Genomic DNA, 20,913 nt, shown 5'->3' with positions numbered 1-20,913 from the left:
CACTATGTAGACCAGGCTGGCCTTGAATTCACAGAGATCTGCTTGCCTCTGCTTCCGGAGTGCTGAGATTAAAGGCGTGTGCGACCACGCCCTGCCTTTTTATTTTCAATGTGTATGAACGTTTGGCCTACAATGTATGTGAAGTGCACCTGCCCACAGAGGCCAGGAGAGGGCATCGGATCCTCTAGAACTGGAGTTAAGGACGGTCAGTAGCATCGTGGTTGCTGGGAACCGAACCCAGGTCCTAGACAAGAGCAGCCAATACTTGCCACTGCTGAGCCCCTAGATCCTATTCGAAAGATATAGGGATGGTGTTTGCAGTCTGAGGCGGGATGAAGGGGAGATGGGGAAAACCCGCCACGTTCCCACGAAGAGCAGAAAAAGTCATACATGGAAGTCGGGCCTTTGGGGTACTTTTAGAGCCCAAAAGTATCAGGATGGCCACCTTCAGGATCCTCTCTAGCCTTCCTGGGACTCCATAACTCCTGGAACGCTTGAGTCTAAACATCTAGTTTCTCACCGGTCGGCAAAAGCAGATGGACTGATACCGGAGACGTGGAGAACGGGCAGAGAAAGAGCAACGGACTAGGCGGAAGCCGCGTGTAGGTTCCGGGAAGTTGAGCAGACTCTAAGGGCAATTGAACACCTGAGAAGCGGAAAGGTGAGGGTTATGGGGCCTGCCCCTAGCGCAAGCATCCTGGGTTCCGAGGCTGGGACCGGGAGGTGGACGCCTGGGCTTCAGAGTGAGTTTTGCCTCTAGCTGTGTGACCCGGAATAATTTAATTGTGGAATCTTGTTTCCAGGGTCTTTGTAATTGGAGTAATAATAGTATCTGTCTCAGGGTTATGGTAAGAAGTCAATGAAAACACACGTAGAACAGTTTTCTGGCACATAGTGAGCTTCAGTTTACAGTCGTTACAAATACTATCTGCAGCGGCGTGGATTCTGGTGTCAAAACTCACTGTTAGCCTCGGGCCGGTGTTCAGCTACTAGGTTTATTGCTAGAAATTATTAAACAAAAGGAAGTTATGGTATTATTAGAAAAGTAGCAACACTTATGAAGGCCTGGAAAACAGTTTAATGTTACTCGTAATTACACCATTTAGCTTACTACTTTAAGCCTATTTTCCAAAAAAATATTTGTCTAAAAAAGGCTTTTCTTTTGTGGGCTTGTTTTGAGACAGGTCCTCCCTGTAGCCCCAGCTGGCCTGGAACTGTAGAGCAGGCTGTCCTGTGAGATCCACCTGCCTCTGTCTCCCTGCGCGCCGCCCTGCTTTTGTGTTTTTGAAATAGTCTCATAAAGCCCAAGCTCACAGGCATGCACCACCAAATCTGGCCAGGGTGTTGATACTTAAAAGGTGTTCCCCCTGGGGTCTGGAGAGATGTCTCAGCATTACGAGCCCTGGCTCCTCTTCCAGAGGACCAGGGTTCAGTCTCCATCATTCACATGGCAGCTTAACAAGCCCATAAGTCGAGTTTCAGGGGATTCGACGCCCTCTTCTGACTTCCTCCGGCATTTACACGTGCTCTTACACACAGGCAAAACCCTCATACACATATTACTGCCATGCTCTAACCAACTGAACAACAAAACTGAACAACAAAAAACAACCAACTGAACAACAAAAAAGGAGCTGGACACACCTTTAATCCCAGTACTCAGGAGGCAGAGGAAGGTGGATGGATCTCTGTGAGATTGAGGCCAGTCTGGTCTACATAGCAAGTTCTAGGCCAGTTGGGGCTACAGGGAAACCCTGTCTCAAAAACAAAACCCCCAAACAAACAAAACCCCAAAATGATGTTCCCCATGGATATCACCCAGTCATCGAGGAGTTTGTTAGAAATGCCAAATCCCCTTGGCTGGGCATGGTGGGACATTCCTAAACTCCCAGCACTTGGGAGGTAGGGGAAGGAAGATCAGAATTTGAAGGCGGGTCTCTGCTACATAGAGAATTTGAGTTTGAAGCCAGCCTGAGCTACATGAGACGCTGTCTCAAAAAAAGAAATAGAATCTCAGTTCTTACTGCATACATACCATCTTGCGAGCTCATATTTTAATCAAAATTCCCAGAAGATATAAAGAGGTACTTTAGACTTTACAAAGCCCCTTGTTAGGGGAATGATATAGGTTGGGTAAAAGCAATAAGGTTCTGAACCCAGTATACTTGTGACAGAGATACATTAATGTGGAGATACTTACTCAACAAATATTAGTCTTCTGAGTGCTGAGTGTAATACTGGGAGTTGGAGGGCAGCACAATGAATATTCTCCCCTTCTAGTCTGGGATGAGAGAGATTGACAACAAATGAACAGGTCAGTAAACTGTAGCCTGGGATTCATTGGGAACACTTCAGAGGGGCAGTGTTCTTAGTGGAATTGGGTACTCAAGGAGCAGTTTTTCAATGGAGTAACATGTCCACGTCTCAAGGGATAAGTTAGCCAGAAAGAATTTATAAACAGACCCAATCCAGGTTTTGATATACAGTGCTCATTTTAGCCCCTCTTTTTATAGATGAAGTACTTATGTTCAAAGTCATTTGGCCCAGGCTCTGGAGTAAATTACTTTAATATTTTACTTTTTAGAACCCATTGTTTCTTTAAGAATCTACAAGAAAAAAAATCCACAAGAAAAAGTTGCTTTAAAGTTGGCATAACCTCTTGAGGTAGCTTGTGGCACGTACTTGAATTATTTTGTAGTTGACCAGCTGTAGGAAGCTAGGCTGTATTTTTTTTAATTATTTATTTATTTATTTATTTATTTATTTGGTCTTTTTGAGACAAGTTCTCCCTTTTAGCTGCAGCTGGCCTGGATTTGCTATGGAGACCAGGCTGGCCTTGAACTCACAGAGATCTGCCTGCCTCTGCCTCCCGAGTGTTGGGACTAAAGGTGTGCACCACCATGCCCGGCTAAATGTTTTATTTATTATTTTTATTTTATGTGTATGCATGTATTGCCTACATGTAGGTAAGTGCACCCGTGTCATGCAATGCCTGAGGAGGACAGAAGAAACTGTCGGATCCCCTGGAACTGGAGTTACAGACAGTTGTTAGCTGCTGTGTGGGTGTTGGGATTTGAACCGGGGTCTTCTGCAAGAACAGTCAGTGTTCTTATCTGCTGAGCCATCTCTCCAGCCCCTGGGCTGTATTTTTTGTCATGTTGGTAGTTTTGTTTAGTTTTGTTACAGGGTTTCCTGCCTTCATCTCCCAAACGCTGGAATTATAGGCACACACAACCATTCCTGACTTTTTTTTTGAGATAGGGTCTCCCTGTGGCTCCCGCTGGCCTGGAACTTGTTATGTAGACAAGGCTGCTATCCCTGAACTCACAGAGATCCACCTGCCTCTGCCTACCAAGGGCTGGGATTATAGCCATATACCATCATACTTGGTTTTATGTTGGTGTTAGTTCTGCAATTCATAAGACGGGTGCTCTGCTTCTACTAGCTGCCACTGAATAATGTTTACAGAATTAGGAAAAAAGGTTATGAATTTCATAATATAAGTCCTCTGCTGGGTTTGAACTTAGGATGGATTCATTGCCATACTGATAACCAGCGTTTCTTCTGTTATAGGTGACCTTGGACTGATTGTTGAAGCTTCTTTCTGATAGCCAAGGAAATTTTACATTTTGACTATTTCTTACAATGGCTTTGGTTCACAAGTTCCAGAATAGCACTTCTGTTCTCAGAAACTGCCTGAGGCCAAGTGCTGCCTTGAATCCTTTTGGGGCTCTTCACTTTGTAGACTATTCTACTAGTCTTCAGAAACCAGTGGCTCCTCCCAACAGAGTGTCCCAACAGAGGAAGACTGAAGAGGGTTTCCAAAGACATCGTCAGAAAGAAGATGCGTTAGATATAACTTCTCCTGAAGAGAAGCCTGACGTTAGTTTTGATAAAGCAATTATAGATGAAGCAAAGGACCATTTTAGGCGTTTGAAGAATGAAATTGTGGCTCATTGGATAGGGCCAGAAGGCCGCCCACTGCATGAGGTCTTGCTGGAACAAGCCAGGGTTATTTGGCAGTTTCGTGAAAAACAAGATTTGGATAAGTGGATAGTGACTTCTGATAAGGCAATTGGAGGTAGAAGTGAAATATTCTTGAAAATGGGCAAGAATAACCGAAGTGCACTGCTCTATGGAACTCTGAGCTCTGAGGCACCTCAGGATGGGGACAGTAGCCAAAGTGGATACTGTGCAATGATATCCAGGATTCGAAGGGTAGGTAAGGCCTGGGTGTCAGTTTCCTAATCACCTTAATATTAGCATAGCTATAACAGACAGCTTTCTTTTCTGTATATTTGTTATAGATGGGCAACTTATCTCCATATGGGAATAAGTAACTACTTGGCCTAAGTGTAAAATGAAACCAAAGGGAGAAGTGGTTCCTGAGTGATTCCTTGTTTCTGGGCATTATTTGAGGCAAGAGAAGAACAATTTATCTTTGAGGTATTCAGAGAAGGCATTTGAAAGGCTCTACAGAGAGGGGCATCACCTCTCACCTGGATTGAAGTCCCAGTGACCACCCTAGAGTGGGAGTAGAGTCACCCTGTGGCTTTCTTTATGGGTTTGAGACAGTCTCATGTTGCCCAGGCTGGCCTCAAACTATATGTGTAGCTGAGGATGACCTTAAATTCTTGATCCTCCCACCTTTATCTTCTAAGAGCTGTGATTACAGGTATGTGCCACCATCTCTGGCACTTCTTTTAACATTTTACGTTTCTTTAATTACATTTTTCATGATGAAGAAACTGGCCTGGCCTATACTAATCTTGTCAGAGAGGATTAAAGGACAGGTTTTGCTCCTTGCCCTCCAAGGTCAACTAAGTTCCAGGGGGCTATGACCATCTCTTAAAATGTCCTCTAACTGTGGTCAGTCACCTGTCCTCTTGTTCAGGGAGGACATGGAGACCTACCAGATAGACTTGAACCAGTGTCCAATCTACAAAGAGGAGGGTCAACACAGAGAAAACATTTCCTTCATGCTTCCAAGTGAAGCCAGCCACGGTTGAGCAGGACCTTTGACTTATCTTCACATAGATGAAACTGCAAAAAGGAAGGAGCCAGGGGCTCCTCCCAAGCCCATATGACCCCTGAGGAACAGATCCTCAAACGACCTTAAGACTAAAAATAAATTGGTTTATTTGGGCCAACTGTATGGTCTTAAACACCCAAAAGGAAAGTATAACCAAAGATTAAAGTGATCAGTATATTTCTTTAAGAGTCCATGTGTATAGCTAAATACATAACAAGAAACAATGCCAGTCAGGAGATAGATACCTTCCTTTGAGTTGTTGGCCCAGGTGGCCCAAGAGACTCCCAGACAGTAACCCCACATAGAACTGGGAAAATGAACAGCAGACTCCAATCTTATTTAAAGGAATGCTGCCAACTGACTGCTGCTAGATGAGGAAGAACTGATCTTCCTAAAACAAGGAACTCTATATAGGCTGACTAGACTCAGCAGATGCACTTGCAAATGGGGAACGGCTGGAGGCACTGACAACACTGTGGGCAATAACAGGGATGACAGAGTATATGGGCTCTAGTGGCAGCAGGGAGGGGGTGCCATTTGGGATGCAGGTATAAAGATGAATAAGATTGTTTGGGATGTTCTGTATGAAATACACCAAAAAAATCAATTAAAAAAAAAGTTAAAAGAAACTGGCCTGGGAAAATAGCTTAGTTTGTAAAGTGCCTGAGTTTAGATCCCCTGCACACACATACAAAGCTGGGTGTGGCAATTACCTGTAACCCCAGAACTTGGTGAAGTAGAGAAAGATAGATCTAGAAGCTCATGGGTCAGCCAGCCTAGCTGAATCAGTGAGGTCCAGGTTCATTCAGTGAGAGACCATGTCTCAAAACAAGGTCGAGAGCAATAGGGAAAGACACTCAACATTGACCTCTGACCCCTATTTATTTTATATGTATGTGTGTGTGCCTGAGTGTATGTATGTGCACCACATTTGTGTAAGTGCCCACAGAGGCCAAGAAGAGGGCATCACATCCCCTGGAAGACCAAAGTCGGGTTTTCTAAGAGAGCAATACTTACTCCTAGCCACTAAGCCATCTCCAGCCTTTTCTGACTCACACTTTTAATCCCAGTACTTCGGAGGCAGAGGCAGGATGATTGCTGCAAGTTTGAGGCCTACATAGCAAGTTTCAGACCAGCACTGGCCATATAGTCACCATCTGAAAAAACTAAAACAAGCGCTGGCTCAGCATGTAAAGGTGCTTGCCATACAGGCCTGGCAACCTGAGTTTAATCTCCAGAAGCCACATAGAGGAGAGAACTGACTGCACAGAGCCATCCTCTGATATCCATCCACGTGCACACCACCGTGGCTTCTATGCACACAAACATACATCATGTACACTTATACTCACCATAATAAAATTTCCTTTTAAAACTTAACACACAAATTTTTTAAAACCTAGCATTGATCATTCATTACTGTTAATTAAATTACAGATTTCTTTTTTGTGTTTTAAGATAGGGTTTCATATAGTCCAGTCTGGCCTCAAACTCACAGTGACCCTTCTGCCTCAGCCTTCTGAGTGCTGGATTAAAGACATGCACAGCCATGCCTGGCATACTCTTGGTTTTATGGGTACTATGGCTCAAACCCAGTTCTTTCAGCATACTAGGCATGTACTCTACAACCTGGCCACATCCACAGCCCTTCTCTACTTTTTCCAATATTTTTCTCTTACAGGAACTCATCCAGGATAGTATATTACATGTAATCATGTATCCTTAATTTCTCTGATCTATGAGTTTCGGTGCCCCTCCCCCCCATTTTTTTTGGTCTTTTTGAGACAGGGTCTTCCTTGTAACCCATCAGCTGGCCTGGAACTATGTAGACCAGGCTGGCCTTGAACACACAGAGCCCTGCCTGCCTCTTCCTCTCGAGTGCTGGGATCAAAGGCGTGTACCACCGTGCCCGGCTCTGTGCCTTTTTTCAATTAAGAGTTTTATGTATGTATGCATGCTCTTGTCCCCCGTCCCCCCACCCCCACTTCAGTGCCAGTGCTCACATGGATGTCAAAGGACTGTTTGTATGAGTGCATTCTCTCCTTCTGTCATGCATGTTCTGGGGTCCCAACTCAGGTTGTCAGGCTTGACAGCAGGCACCTTTACCTGCTAAGCCATCTTGCTAGCCAGTTTCTGTGTCTTTGCTTACTTTTCTTCTCTCTTCCTTTCTTTCCCTCCCCCCTCCCTTCCTTTTCCTCTTGCTTTTTTCCGTTTCCTCTCCACTTTCTGATAGGATCTCAATATGTTGCCCAGGCTGGCCTCAAACTCCTGGGCTGAAGTGATTCTTCCTACACACACGATAAATAAATGTCAAAACAAAAGGAGTCTAGGGTATAATTCAGTGACAGAGTTCTTTCCTATCATATGTAGGTTCTGTGTTCAGTCGATGCCCACTACTATGAAACAACAAAAAAATAGACTTCTTGTTTTTAGTTTTATGATTTGTGATTGTTTGCATGAAAAATTTCTAACTTATTTTAGGGCTGTCTGGAGAGGCTTGTGTTGGACTCTGGCCACAGTCCCTGGATGTTTGCTTGGATATTATACTTTAGGGAAAAAAAATATGAGTAGTTTTAAACTCCCTCACTCCCTCCATAAAATAATAGAAAAGTATATGTTCTTTAGTTGCAGCCAGTGATACATACAAGTTTTTACTATTTTTCTAATTCCTTAAAATCTACAAAATAGATTTGGTCAATCCAGAGGTTCCCCCACCCCCCATGGAGTAATGAAAAAATATATATATTTTTGCTATAAAAATGCCTTTAGCTGAAATTGACAAGGCCAGGCATGGCCCATGCCTTTAACCTCAGAACTCAGTAGAAGTTCCTCCTCCCTCTCTCTCAAATGGAATTTAAAGTCTAGCTGTGGAGGCTCATACCTGTAATCTCAACACTAAGGAATGCTGAGTTTGAGGCCAGCCTGGTCTACATAGCAAGTTCCAGGAGACCTGGGGCTACAGGGAGACCTTGTCTCAAAAAGACCCCCCCCCACAAAACAAAAGCTTTGTAAATTAACACTAGATTCCTTTTTTATTTATTTTAATGTTTTATTTTTATTTTTTTGTCTTTTTAAAGCAGGGTCTTCCTGTAGCCCCAGCTGTCCTGGAACTCACTATGTAGACCAGGCTGGCCTTGAACTCAAGGAGATCCACCTGCCTCTGCCTCCCAAGTGCTGGGACTATAGGCATGTGCCACCACGCCCAGCTTAATATTTTTATTTTGTGTGTATGAGGGTATTGTTTGCATGTATGTAAGTTCACCCATCTTGTGCAATGCCCCACAGAGGTCAGAAGAGGATGACAGATTCCTCTGGAACTAAAGTTACAGATGGTTGTTAGCCCCATGTGGATGCTGGAATCAAACCTGGATCCTCTACAATAACAGCTGGTGCTCTTAACCGCTGAGCCATCTCTCCAGCCCCCTAAATACCTTTTTTAAAAAGATTTGGGGCTGGAGAGATGGCTCAGCGGTTAAGAGCACTGGCTGGTTAGGGAGCTGGAGAGATGGCTCAGCGGTTAAGAGCACTGACTGCTCTTGCCGAGGACCCAGATTCAGTTTCCAGCACCCACATGGCAGTCAACAACCATGGGCAACTCCAGTCCCAGGGGATCCAATGCCCTCTTTTGGTCTTCGTGGGCATTGCACCATACAAGTACACTTACATGCAGGCAAAACACTCCTACACATAAAATAAAAATTTTTTTTTTCTTTTGTCTTTTTGAGACAGGGTCTCCTTGTAGCCCCAGCTGTCCTGGAACTCACTATGTAGACCAGACCAGGCTGGCCTTGAACTCACAGAGATCCGCCTGCCTCTGCCTCTCAAGTGCTGCAACTACAGGTATGCGCCACCATGCCTGGCAAGATTTATTTATTTTTAAAAATATTTTATTATTTTTATTTTATTTGTATGTGTTGCCTGCACGTAGGTGAGTGTACCTGTGTCGTGCAATGCTGCAGAGGTCAGAAGAGGGCTTCGGATTCCCCTGGAACTGGAGTTAAAGACGGTTTGTAGCCGCCATGTGGGTGCTGAGAGTTGAACCTGGGTCCTTTGCAAGAGCAGTCAGTGCTCTTAACTACTGAGCCATCTCTCCAGTCCCCAATCCCATGAATTTAAAAAAAATATTTTGTTTTTATATTCATGTATGTGAGTGCACCATGACATGCAATGCCTCAGAGGTCAGAAGAGGGCATCACATTCCCCTGGAACTAGAGTTACAGATGGTTGTCATCCACGATGTGGGTGCTGGAAATCAAACCCGGGTTCTCTGCAAGAGCAGTCAGTGCTCTCAACTGCTGAGCCATCTCTCTAGCCCAGCCCCATGATTTTTAAAATAAGTTCTATTTTCTGATGGGGCAAGGCACTTGTCATAAACTGAACCACTCAGAAGCCATTTTTCCATAGAACTAGGGAAATAGTGCATTCATTTCCATTCAGCAAATACAGATGAGTGTCCATCACACCAAAGCTCTCATCTGAGTCAGTCATGTCTTGAACATTATCTTAGAAACACATGTCAGTATCTTGTACTATGGTAATAATGGCCATGTTCATGTACTTCCTTGTGGTAGAAAATATGGACTGGCCTATTCGGCCAGCAAGATGGCTCAGTGGGTAAAGGCACTTGCCATCAAGCCTGATGACCTGAGTTCAATCTCCAGAACCACATAGTGGAAAGAAAGAATTGATTCCCAAAAGCTGTCCTCTGATCTCCATACATGTGCATGGCAAAGAACACACACACATACACACGCATGCCCCCCCACATGCATATAATAATAAAGGAATGAAAAAGATGAAAAACCAGAGGACCACTTGGTCCTGCTGATTTGGTCATGGCTCACATTTTCCATGCAGTGGACAATAAGCTACATTAATTTATCTTTCTGTACTTCAGGGTGCTTTTGAGAGAAAGCTGCCGTACGACTGGTCCCAGTTCAACACTCTGTATCTCCGAGTTCGTGGGGATGGCCGGCCTTGGATGGTGAATATCAGGCAGGACACAGACCTCATCCAGAGAAAAAATCAGATGTACTGTTATTTTATGTTCACCCGTGGGGGGCCCTACTGGCAGGAGATCAAGGTAAAAGCTCATCTTCATTGTTTAAGAAAACAGGGTCTGCTAAGATTATGGTTACATTGAGAGGTCCTTTCTCACACAGATAATTCTTGGAAGGTAGAGGCAGAATGAAGGAAGAAAGAAGGCCTTGGGGAGACTCAAAAGACAAATGGCTTTCCGAGGGTGGTGGTGCATGCCTTTAGTCCAGCACTTGGAGATAGAGGCAGGTGGATCTCTGTGAGTTCAAGGCCAGCCTGGTCTACACAAAGTTCCAGGACAGTTGGGGCTACAGGGAGACCCTGTCTCAAAAAAAGACCAAAAATTAAAAAGACACCAGGTGTCGTCAGCACTTGGGAGGCAGAGACAGGCATAACTTTGTGAGTTCGAGGCCAGCCTGGTCTACATAACCAGTTCCAGGCCAGCCCGGGCTACGTTGAGACCCTGTCTCAAAAAGACAAAGACCAAAAAAAAAAAGACAAATGAATTTTTGTTTCATTAATGAAAATATTAGCTACTAGTACTGAGGATTGAATCCAGAGTGTCTCACTTGCTGTGAAAGTACTTTATACCTCAGCCCCCAGGCTTTTGGTTTTTATTTGTAGGTTCTCACTAAGTTGACACTGGTGGCTTTGACTTTTTCATATTCTTGCTTTAGTCTCCCAAGTGGCTGGGATTTACAGGCATGTATATATAAGGGTATTGTCAAACTGACAAAATCTAGAGTTACCTGGAAGATGGGCCCCAGAGCATGCCTAGGAGGAATTTTTTTTGTTTTTTGAGACAGTGTCTCCTTATAGCCTCAGATGGCCTAGAAATCACTAAGTAGACCAGACTGGCCTCAGTCTCACAAAGCTCCACCTGCTTCTACCTCCAGAGTGCTGGCAGGCACCACTAGGCCCTGCTGTGACAAATTTTCTTAACTGGGTTAATCTGGTGTGAAGGCTTACTGGGACTAAATATAAAGGTGAGGAAATTAATAAGTTGCAGGCCCTCTTCGTGTACCTGAGTATGTCTGTGTATGGGTGTATCCAGAGGGCAGAGGCATCAGATTCCCTGGCACTGGAGTTATGGGTGGCAGTAAACTGCCTGATGTGGATGCTGGGAATTGGACTCAGGTCCTTTACAAGAGCAGTATGGACTCTTAGCCACCGACTCATTGCTCTAGCCCGTCTTCTGTTTTTTTCCCTCAGCATAGCAGCTCAAATCTTCAATTCTAGCACTGAAAAAACCCAGACAAAACCTCATCATAAACTAACAAGAGGGTCTTGCTGTATAATATTGGCCTTGAACTTGAGGTCCTCTTGCGTCTGCCTTCTGAGTGCTGGGATTACAGGCATGTAGTACCACACTGTGCTGCTGTAGTTTTGTTTTCATTGCTGGGGACTGAACTCAGTCCTTGTGCATGCTGAGCAGATGCGGTACCTCTGAGCTACACCTCAGCCCTGAAACGTGTACACTTTACGTAGGAATTTTTTGGGGGGGCGGGGGGCTCTTTGTGAGACAGGATCTCCCTGTAGCCCCAGCTGTCCTGGAACTCACTGTGTAGACCAGGCTGGCCTTGAACTCAGAGATCTGCCTGCCTCCGCCTCCCAAGTGCTGGGACTACAGGTGTGCACCACCATGCCTGGCATACGTAGAATTTTTTTAAAAACATTAAACATTTATGTGTATGAGTGTTTTGTGTGCATGTATTTAAGTGTACCTGTGTCATGAAATCCTGGGGAGGCCAGAAGAGGGCATTGGATATCCTGGAACTGGAGTTAAGGTCTTCTGCAGGAGTAGCCAGTGCTCTAAACCACTGAACTCTCTCCAGCCCTTGCTTTTTGTTGTTTTTAAATATTTTGATTGTTAATTTTATGTGCATTAATGTATTGCCTGCATGTATGTGCCATGGAATGACTGCAAAGGTGTCTCTCCAGCCCCTTGCTTTTTGTTTTTGAGACAGGATCTTGTGTAGCCTAGACTAGCCTTGAACTCACTGTGTAATAAAGGATGACTTTGAATACCTGATCTGTCTCTGCTTTCCAAGTGCTAGGATTACAGGCATGGCCAACAGCATCCAGCTTTCTTTTTTGAATCAGTCACTCCATGTAGTCTAGGCAGGCTTTATACTTGCCTCATGCCTCTGCCTCTGATTATAGGTATGTGCCACCATACCTAGCTTTTTTTTTGGTCTTTTTTGAGATAGGGTCTCCCAGTAGCCCCAGCTGGCCTGGAACTCACTATGTAGACCAGGCTGGACTTAAACTCACAGAGATCTGCCTGCCTCTGCCTCCCGAGTGTTGGGACTAAAGGTGTGCACCACTACGCCCAGCCCTTATTTTTTTACTATTAGAAAAAGCTGTATCCTGTGGTATCCTGCCGGGCATGGTGGCGCATGCTTTCAGCCTCAGCACTCGGGAGGCAGAGGCAGAGGCAGAGGCAGACAGATCTCTGTGAGTTTGAGGCCAGCATGGTCAACATAGTGAGTTCTAAGTCAACTGGAGTTACAGGGAGACCCTGTCTGAAAAAAAAAAAAAAAAAATCTAAACCTTGTGAGATGGTACATACCTGTAATCATAGCACTTTGAAGGCTGAAATAGGATTGCTGCTAGTTGGAGGCTAGCCTGGACTACTGTATCAAAAAACCAACAAAAATTTATAAGTATTTTACACGTCTGTGTGTGTGTATATATACATATATGTGAATTCATATATACGAATAGAATATATGTGTATCTTTGGGGGAGGGTGTAGAACTCAGTGACAAAGTGTCTCCCCAGCATTTCTAAGACCCTGGGCTTGATCTACAGCACTGCAAAAACCTCAGAAAATTGTATCTTTAACCCCAAAAGCTAGCCATTTCTCACACCTGCATTAATTACCTTTTTTTTTTTTTTTTTCAGTGTCTCCCTGTAGCTCCTGCTGGCCTGGAACTCGATCTGTAGACCAGGCTGGCCTTGATCTGAGATCCACCTGCCTCTGCCTCCCCAGCAAGATTAAAAGTACCTGGCCTACTTACTTATTGAAATAGTGTCTTACTGTGTTGCTCAGGCTCGTCTGGAACTACTGAATATAGGTGATCCTTGTACCTTAGTCTGAGTAGCTGGGACTATACCTTTTAGAATATGTAAAATATTTAGAAATGATATTTAAATTTTATCATTGCACTTCCAATAAATGTCTCAAATTCTTATGTCTCAGTTATGAAATAAATGGTCTCTTTTTTCAGATTCCTTTTTCCAAATTTTTCTTCTCAAACCAAGGAAGAATCCGAGATGTCCAGTCTCAACTGATACTTGACAAGGTAACATTTTCCTGTGTTTTTCACTCCATACAATGCCATCTTTAGTGAGCAGAGTTCTATTTTGGAAGGCTGGCAGAGGAAAGTAAAATTTCTGCTCAAGCCACTTCCATCCTAGGGAATATTGGTGTGTTATCTTTTCAGCCTCATTTTAGCTTTACAATAAACTCAGAAAAGCATCAAAGAAATGCCATTTAAAGTCCATGTTGGGGCAGGAGAGATGGCTCAGCATTTAAGGGCACTGGCTGCTCTTGCAGAGGACCCAGGTTTGATTGCCAGTACCCTCATGGCAGCTAACAACTGTAACTCCAGTGCCAGAATTCAGTGCCCTCTTCTGATCTCCACTGGCATTGCACAACAAAAGTATGCTCACACACATGCAGGCAGTACACTCATATACATAAAATAAAAACTAGGAAGAAAAAAAAAAAAAAAAAAGAGTCCATGTTTACTTACTGTCTTAAGTGGAGAAACCTAAAGAGGAGAGAAAGTAGTAGAACATGGGGGAAAAAAGCAGTCAGGCAAGTGTAAGTACAGGGGTATGCCTGTAAATCTCCATGCTTGTGAGGTTAGGAGTTCAGGGTCAGCCTTGATTACATAAGTTCAGGACCAACCTGGGTTATATATGTCTAGAAGAAAGAGAAAAGAAAGCAGTCTTGTACGTACATGTTTGCTGAGGGCTGATGGTGTAAAGACTCAAAGTGATTATTTGTAAGATGTGAAAACTACGGTGCATCAGTGTATGAGATTTTAATCAGTTTCTCTATTTTAAATTTAGATCTCTTCTATAGGATTCACCCTGGCTGATAAAGTGGATGGCCCATTTTTTCTGGAAATAGATTTTATTGGCGTGTTTGCTGATCCAGCCCATTCAGAAGAATTTGCTTATGAGAATTCCCCAGCACTTAACCCAAGACTTTAAATAAAGAACTTGTGGTATATTTGTATTACAAAACTAAGTATAGCCACATCCACATGATACAGACTAAATAAAGCCTTTGTAGCTACCTTTTGTTCTGTAGCTACTGTTTTGTTTTGTTTTTTTCATTTTTCTGTTGTGCTAGGGTTTGAAATTGAACCCAGAGCCTCATGTATGCTAGGCAAGCATGAACTATATTCCTGGCCCAAAATAAAATATTTGTTTAATGGCATACAATGAATGTTGGTACATATTCTTTAAGACATGGTTAAATGCTGTTGCTGAGAGCACAGATACAGACAACATAGCATGAGCTCTGCTTCAGCCCACACAAGTGTTTCTGCAGAGGCGCTATGTAAATATCGTGTTTGTCAGAAATGTTCCTCTATTAGGAACATTTCCTACATGAGTGGGCAGTTTTCAAGGAGTCTCTGGGATGACAAGTGATGGGATACCACTCACCCCTTACTGGCTTCTATTTTGTAGTTGATGTTTGAGGAAGGAGCCTTTCATACATATTGTTGATCTTGAACTATTTCTAGTACATGCTCAAGCAGTATATTCAAATACCAATAACATGAAAAAAGAATTTTGCTTTATAGCCAGGTGTGGTGGTATGCATCTGTAATCCCAGCACCTGGGCATCTACAAGGTAGAGGCAGGGATCAGGAATTCAGAGTCATCTGCAAGTATACAATGAGTTTGAGGCTAGTCTGGGTTACATGAGACCTTGTTTAAATAAATAAATAAGGTTGTTTCTTCCTGGGGGAAAAATGTGAGTAGGTAGGAAAGAAAAGGGAATGTATAAGCTCTTACTGATCTTGTCTGGTCATCCAAATCTTGGGATGCTTAAAAAGAATAAACTTAACACAGCGAAAAACTTTTTTATTATGAAATCTTAAGCATTATACAACTCAGAATCTCTACATGGTAGAGCAAGGAACAAAGATATGCTTAGCAACTCTTACCTTTTCCAGAAAATTAGTAAGATTTAAGTTTGACAGTAATAGTAATCCTTATACCAGCAATTCGCTCCTTCTCTGTTTGGTGGTACTAGGAATCAAATTCATGTAGACAAGTGCTGTACAACTGAGGCATACCCTCCACCCTCAAACTTTGATACAGCCTTGTTTAATCTTTTAACAGGTTGGTAGTAAGAGTGACAGTGGCATTTATATGAAATAATCTGAACAAGGCTTTTACAAGATTAAAACATTTTTCACTATGGTAGAACGTTGATCCTATAATCAATACATTGTCCTAATTTAGTTGGATTACTAGATTTTGTAGACAAAGGGCCTTTCCATCCTACCCTTCTCTATGCTTTCCTTTTAATTTTATTATGATAAGATTCTGCCATAACTGCCATCAGAGAAATGCTTTTGTCCAGAAAATGATTGTAGATCTGTTACTATTAGAACTAGCAGAAAGTCCTTGACATGAAAAATCTATGTTAAGAATCTAATGAGGATGGGTCTCATTAGAAAACTATGTTGTACAAGGGCTTAGGTAAAAACTACTCCCAAGAATTTATGAGCTGCAAAGTGATTGTGTCTTTTCCAAGCTATAGCACATGAAGAACTCGCAGATGCTACACAGACTACGAGCAAAGGTTATGGCAGAAAATGACCTTTGACTAATATGGGGAAAGTCAGTATAAAAATATTTACAAAGGAAAACAAGTTGGGAATAAAGGAATTAGGATTATTGGGCTTTAATCGTAACCAGGCCTCTTCGAGCTCCCAAAACCTTTGCTTTCTTCTCCTTTCGCTCTTGCTCATGTTTCTTCCGCTGTTCTTCCCTAAGAGGGACAGATAGGTTACATGTTAGGTTCCACTGAAGTGCCCACAACAGACTTTAAGGAATCTATCACATTTGTGTAGCACACTTCTGCAGGGCACTGTGCTCTACCTACTGGTTCAAGCATCTACCAGCATTGTCCTAAAATGCTAGAGGCTATTTCCTGTTTTATGTTAACTAAGCATTCTAAAGTCATGCACAGAACACAAACCAGCAGTCACCTGGTGACTGAATTCAACTCTCGTACTTTAAAAATTAGCTTCTTACAGAAGACTGGGGTTTGTATCCCAGCACCCAAATGGCAGCTAACAACTGCCTGCAACTCCAGTTCCAGGGTATTTGACAGCCTCTTCTGTCCTCTACAGGCATTGCACGACACAGGTGCATTTACATACATGCAGGCAATACATGCATACACATAAAAGTAATAAATATTTTTTTAAAAAGCTTTAAATTGCCGGGCGTGGTAGTGCATGCCTATAATCCCAGCACTTGGGAGGCAGAGGCAGGTGGAGCTCTGTGAGCTCGAGGCCAGCCTGGCCTACATAATGAGTTCCAGGACAGCTGGGGCTATAGGGAGACCCTGTCTCAAAAAGCCAAAAGAAAAAAAAAGCTTTAAATGAGGTATCTCAACTCCTAGAAGTCAAAGTCAAACTAACAATACTAGAACAGGAACCAGGGTCTACTGATTAGAGAGGATTAAGAAAAGAAAAAAGAAAGGTGCCAGGCATGGTAGAACATGCCTTTGATCCCAGCACATGGGAGGCAGAGGCAGGCAGAGCTCTGTGAGTTCAAGGCCAGCTTGGTCTACATAGTGAGTTCCAGGTCAGCTTCATGAGGTTACAAGGAGACACTATCTCAAAAAGACCAAAAAACAAATAGAAGAAAAAGTCAAGTCCAGGATCATGTTATCTTACAGTTAATAAAAGGCCTTGGTAGAAGTTGGATATAGGTAAGTGGCAAATGATAGGTAACCTATATTAGGAAGAGTCCCAGGCAGGGAATTGGACTCAGTTGCATAGCTGCAGCCTAGCCTGACCTGACTCTGACTTGGTTCTCCTACTAATAAACGAAGCCTCAATGTTGACCGGTGTGGGGCTTCCTGCCTGGTTTGCTTGGGAGTGAGGAATTTACATCTGTTCAACTTAGGTGTCCCAAGCACTTGCCCACAGGTGTCTAGAGGGATATTCATGTGCACTGTGTGGGAAGGTAGGTCCTACAAGAACCATGTTCTGAATTGGTCTTGTGAATAACCTATAGAGCCTTGGGAAAAAAGCAGACATTTGGGGCTCATTTCAAACCAAACTTGGAATCCATTTTGCTAGAGCTGCACATGTACTTTAATGTGGTTTTTGTTGTTGTTTTTAAGATAGGATATCATGTATCCCAAGCTTGTCTTGAACTTGCTATGGTGCTGAGGATGACAATGAACTTCTAATTCTCCAGTCCTGTGATTGAACCCAGGGCTTTGTGCATGCTAGGTATAACCCCAACCTCACTTTGGTTCTCTGCTAGTTTGTCCAAGCTTGGTCCTTAATGTAAGAGTATTGAGAGGTGGCTGAATCTTTAACAGGTGATGCCTAGAGAGAAATAACATTAGGTAACAGGGGTACCACCCTTGGAAAAGTTTAATGCCAAACCCCCAGTTAGGTCTCATGGAGGCAGCTCTTAAAGACAATACAAGCCAGATCTGGTGATGCATGCCTTTAATCCCAGCACTTGGGAGGCAGAGGCAGGCAGATCTCTGAGAGATGGAGGTCAGCCTGGTCTATATATCGAGTTCCAGGCCAGTTGGGACTACAGGGAGACCCTGTCTCAAAACAGAACAATACAACACTTTACGACTGGCCTATTCTTCATGTTTTTCCTTCCTCTCAAAATGTACTAATGCCATTTGCCATGTTGTTACACAGTTTGAAGCTCTGCAAGCATCTTGGACTTCTAGAGCCACGAGCCGAAATAACTTTTTCTTTGAAGAGTGCCTAGTCTCAAGTTTTGTTTTTTTTTGGTCTTTGTCTTCCTGTAGCCCCAGCTGTCCTGGAACTCACTATATAGACCAGGCTGGCCTTGAACTCACAGAGATCCATGTGCCTATGCCTCCCCAGTGCTGGGATTAAAGGCGTGCGCCACCATGCCCGGCTCAAGTATTTTTTTATAGCAGCACAAAATAAAGTAAGGCACTCTACTTCTAGCTTCCTTAAACAGCACTATTACTGAGACTCTATCCTTCACATGGTTTAGTGTACTGTCTTCTGACATTAGAAAATTTATAAATCAAGATAATTATGTACTCACCTGGTCTGGACACGAGGCTGTTTGTAAGTTTTCTTGTGGAAACTAACTCTGTTTACAGGTTCATTAAGAGAATTATTTTCTTTAGATTGCCCCCATGGTTTCAGCTTTCCTAGTTTAGGACAAAGGAAAGTATTAGGACCTTTTATTCACAACTATATTGTCTTCATCTTTGCCTACTTGCCTATCAACATTTATACTGTTTTTTGCAGATACTTACATGTACATTCTGCAATTTATTTTGATTTTACATTGCAGATATAAATCAGATTTTTTGTTCTAAAAATAAAAATGTGAGTCAGGCATGGTTGTATATGCCTTTAATCCTAGCACTCAAAGAGGCAGGCAGATCTCTGTGAGTTCAAAGCCAGCCTGGTCTATATACCAAGTTACAGGCCAGCCAGGGCTATAGGGAGACTCCACCTCAAAAAAAAAAAAGGTTGTGGAGGGGATGTGCTGGAGAGATGGTTCAATGGTTCAGCCATTAAGAGCACTGGCTGCTCTTACAGAGAACCTGGGTTCAGTTCCCAGCACCCACATGGAAACTCACAACTGTTTTTAACTCTAGTACCAAGAGATCTAACATCCTCTTCTGGCCTCTGTGGGCACTGCACACATGTGGTACACATTCATACATGCAGGCAAAATAGAAAGTTTTTTAAAAAGGGAGCAGGGCTGGAGAGATGAGATGGCTCAGTGGTTAAGAGCACTGGTTGCTCCTGCAGAGGACCTGGGTTTGGTTGCCAGCACCTACATAGTGGCTAACAACCATCTGTAACTCTAGTTCTAGGGGAGTCCAATGCCCTCTTCTGACATCCTCAGGCATTGCACTACACAGATACACGCAGGCTATACTCATACACAAAAAATAAAAATAAAGAAAATATTTTTAAAAAGGGAGGGGGCTGGAGAGATGAAATTGGAGTCGGGGGGTATTGTGAGCTACCTGATATAGGTGGTGGGAACCAAACCTAGGTCCTCTGCAAGAGCAGTAAGTACTCTTAACTGCTGTGCTATCTTTCTAGCCACCCACCACCCCCTAATTTCAGTGAGACTGGAAAAATTAGGTTAAAGTGGTCCATTGTATAACATGATGGTTGTAGTTAGCAATGTATTATATAGCTGGATATGGTGGCTCAGGTTAGTAACTCCAGCACTTGGGAGACTGAAGGAAGAGGATGGCCATGAGTTTAAGGCCACCCTGGGATAAAGAATGAGTTTTAAGTTAGCTTGGGTACAGAGTGAGACCCAGTCTCAAAAAACACCAAAACCACTCTGCTTCAAGACTGCCAATGCAATGTGATGAGCCAGGCTCATGTTCCTGCCAAAAGGCCTTCCCTACCATAATGAACTATATTCCTTGGATACAGTCACAAAAATTCCATACACAAAACAAAGTCAATATTATAATCTTGAAAATAGATTTAAAACGTTCTTTAAAAAAACAAGTGAAGGAAGACAGAAAAAATGAGAAGGTCTAAGCAAGTGATGGTTTGTTATAAAGGATGAGACAAAAATACACATAATCTTAAAATTTCTATGGTCATAGTTTACTCAACTAGTTTAAGGAAGAAAATATAGATCTAGTCAATGTTTATCTGAGAATATTTGGTTTTTTACCCAAGCCTTATCTACATAGCACATGATAATTAAAAGTACCAGACTGGTCGAACTAACCTTATTGGATGCTTAAAAGCCATACTTTAAGGCCTATACTAATGTAGTGAGAGGGACTTAAAAGACAGTTTTTTTATCCTTTGCCCTCCAAGGTCAACTAAGTGCCAGGGGACTATGGAACATCTCTCAAAATGTCCTGTAACTGTGGTGAGTCACCTGTCCTTTTGTTCAGGGAGGACATGGAGACCCCACCAGATGGACTCGAACCAGTATCCAGCTTACAAAGAGGAGGGTCAACTCAGAGGAAACATCTCATTCATGCTTTCAAGTGAAGCCAGACATGGTCAAACGGGACCTTTGACTTATCTTCACATAGATGGAACTTATAAAAGAAAGGAGCCAGGAACTTCTCCCAAGCCCATGTGACCACTAAGGAACAGATCCTCAAATGACCTTAAGTGTAAAATGGTCTTAAACACCCAAAAGGAAAGTATAACCAAAGAGTAAAGTCATCAGTATATTTCTTTACGAGTTCAAGGGATTATACTTCCCAGACATTAGGCTTAAGTCTACATTAAAAGTTATTTAGACAATTATTTCTCATTGATTGTTCCTAACCAGAAAGTGTTGCTCAGATGTAAGACTTCAAATCTTGGTCTCCAATACTGTAGTGCCCACCTGTAGCTAAGGGAGACAACAAGGTATTGTTATAAAATGAAAGATAAATTTGTTTTCTCCCCCTATTTAGAAGTCTTTGAGAGGGAACCGATACTGATTCTAACTACTCCAACAGCTATCAAAATACCTGAAAGCAAATCCTGAATCCATCAATCTAGAGTCCAGCCTTGGAAGACAAAAGAAAAATGAAGAGGAACCCAATAGAGGGATGCTTTTGGAAGCCCTTGTCAAGA

General features: G+C 42.9%; 2 protein-coding genes across 5 annotated transcripts in view; one reads left to right on the top strand and one right to left on the bottom strand.

The window, feature by feature from the left end:
• Window positions 1–508: 508 nt before the first annotated feature.
• On the top strand, window positions 509–15,794 carry Ndufaf1 (NADH:ubiquinone oxidoreductase complex assembly factor 1). The gene is made up of 5 exons (XM_008846795.3): window positions 509–661; window positions 3,574–4,218; window positions 9,930–10,115; window positions 13,303–13,377; window positions 14,153–15,794. The coding sequence occupies exons 2-5, from the start codon at window positions 3,646–3,648 to the stop codon at window positions 14,294–14,296; spliced, it is 978 nt and encodes a 325-aa protein (XP_008845017.1). The 5' UTR covers window positions 509–661; window positions 3,574–3,645; the 3' UTR covers window positions 14,297–15,794.
• The window catches only part of Nusap1 (nucleolar and spindle associated protein 1), a 40,997-nt gene continuing 35,247 nt past the window's right edge, over window positions 15,164–20,913 (bottom strand). For all 4 annotated transcript variants that reach the window (XM_029570240.1, XM_029570241.1, XM_029570242.1 and 1 more), the window contains 2 exons: window positions 18,389–18,497; window positions 15,164–16,094 (listed from right to left, as the gene is read on the bottom strand). In XM_029570240.1, coding sequence (XP_029426100.1) covers window positions 15,998–16,094; window positions 18,389–18,497 — 206 coding nt within the window. In that variant the 3' untranslated portion in view covers window positions 15,164–15,997. The remainder of the gene's footprint in view (window positions 16,095–18,388; window positions 18,498–20,913) is intronic.

Source organism: Nannospalax galili, unplaced genomic scaffold (genome assembly GCF_000622305.1).
Source record: "Nannospalax galili isolate Female #2095 unplaced genomic scaffold, S.galili_v1.0 scaffold342, whole genome shotgun sequence".
Taxonomy (NCBI): domain Eukaryota; kingdom Metazoa; phylum Chordata; class Mammalia; order Rodentia; family Spalacidae; genus Nannospalax; species Nannospalax galili.
This window is presented reverse-complemented; position numbering and strand designations above follow the sequence as displayed.

Coding starts and splice junctions, on each gene's coding strand:
- Ndufaf1 (XM_008846795.3), top strand. CDS start 3,646: ATGGCTTTGGTTCACAAGTTCCAGAATAGCACTTCTGTTCTCAGAAAC. Junction 4,219..9,929: donor TGATATCCAGGATTCGAAGG/GTAGGTAAGGCC, acceptor TCTGTACTTCAG/GGTGCTTTTGAGAGAAAGCT. Junction 10,116..13,302: donor CCTACTGGCAGGAGATCAAG/GTAAAAGCTCAT, acceptor CTCTTTTTTCAG/ATTCCTTTTTCCAAATTTTT.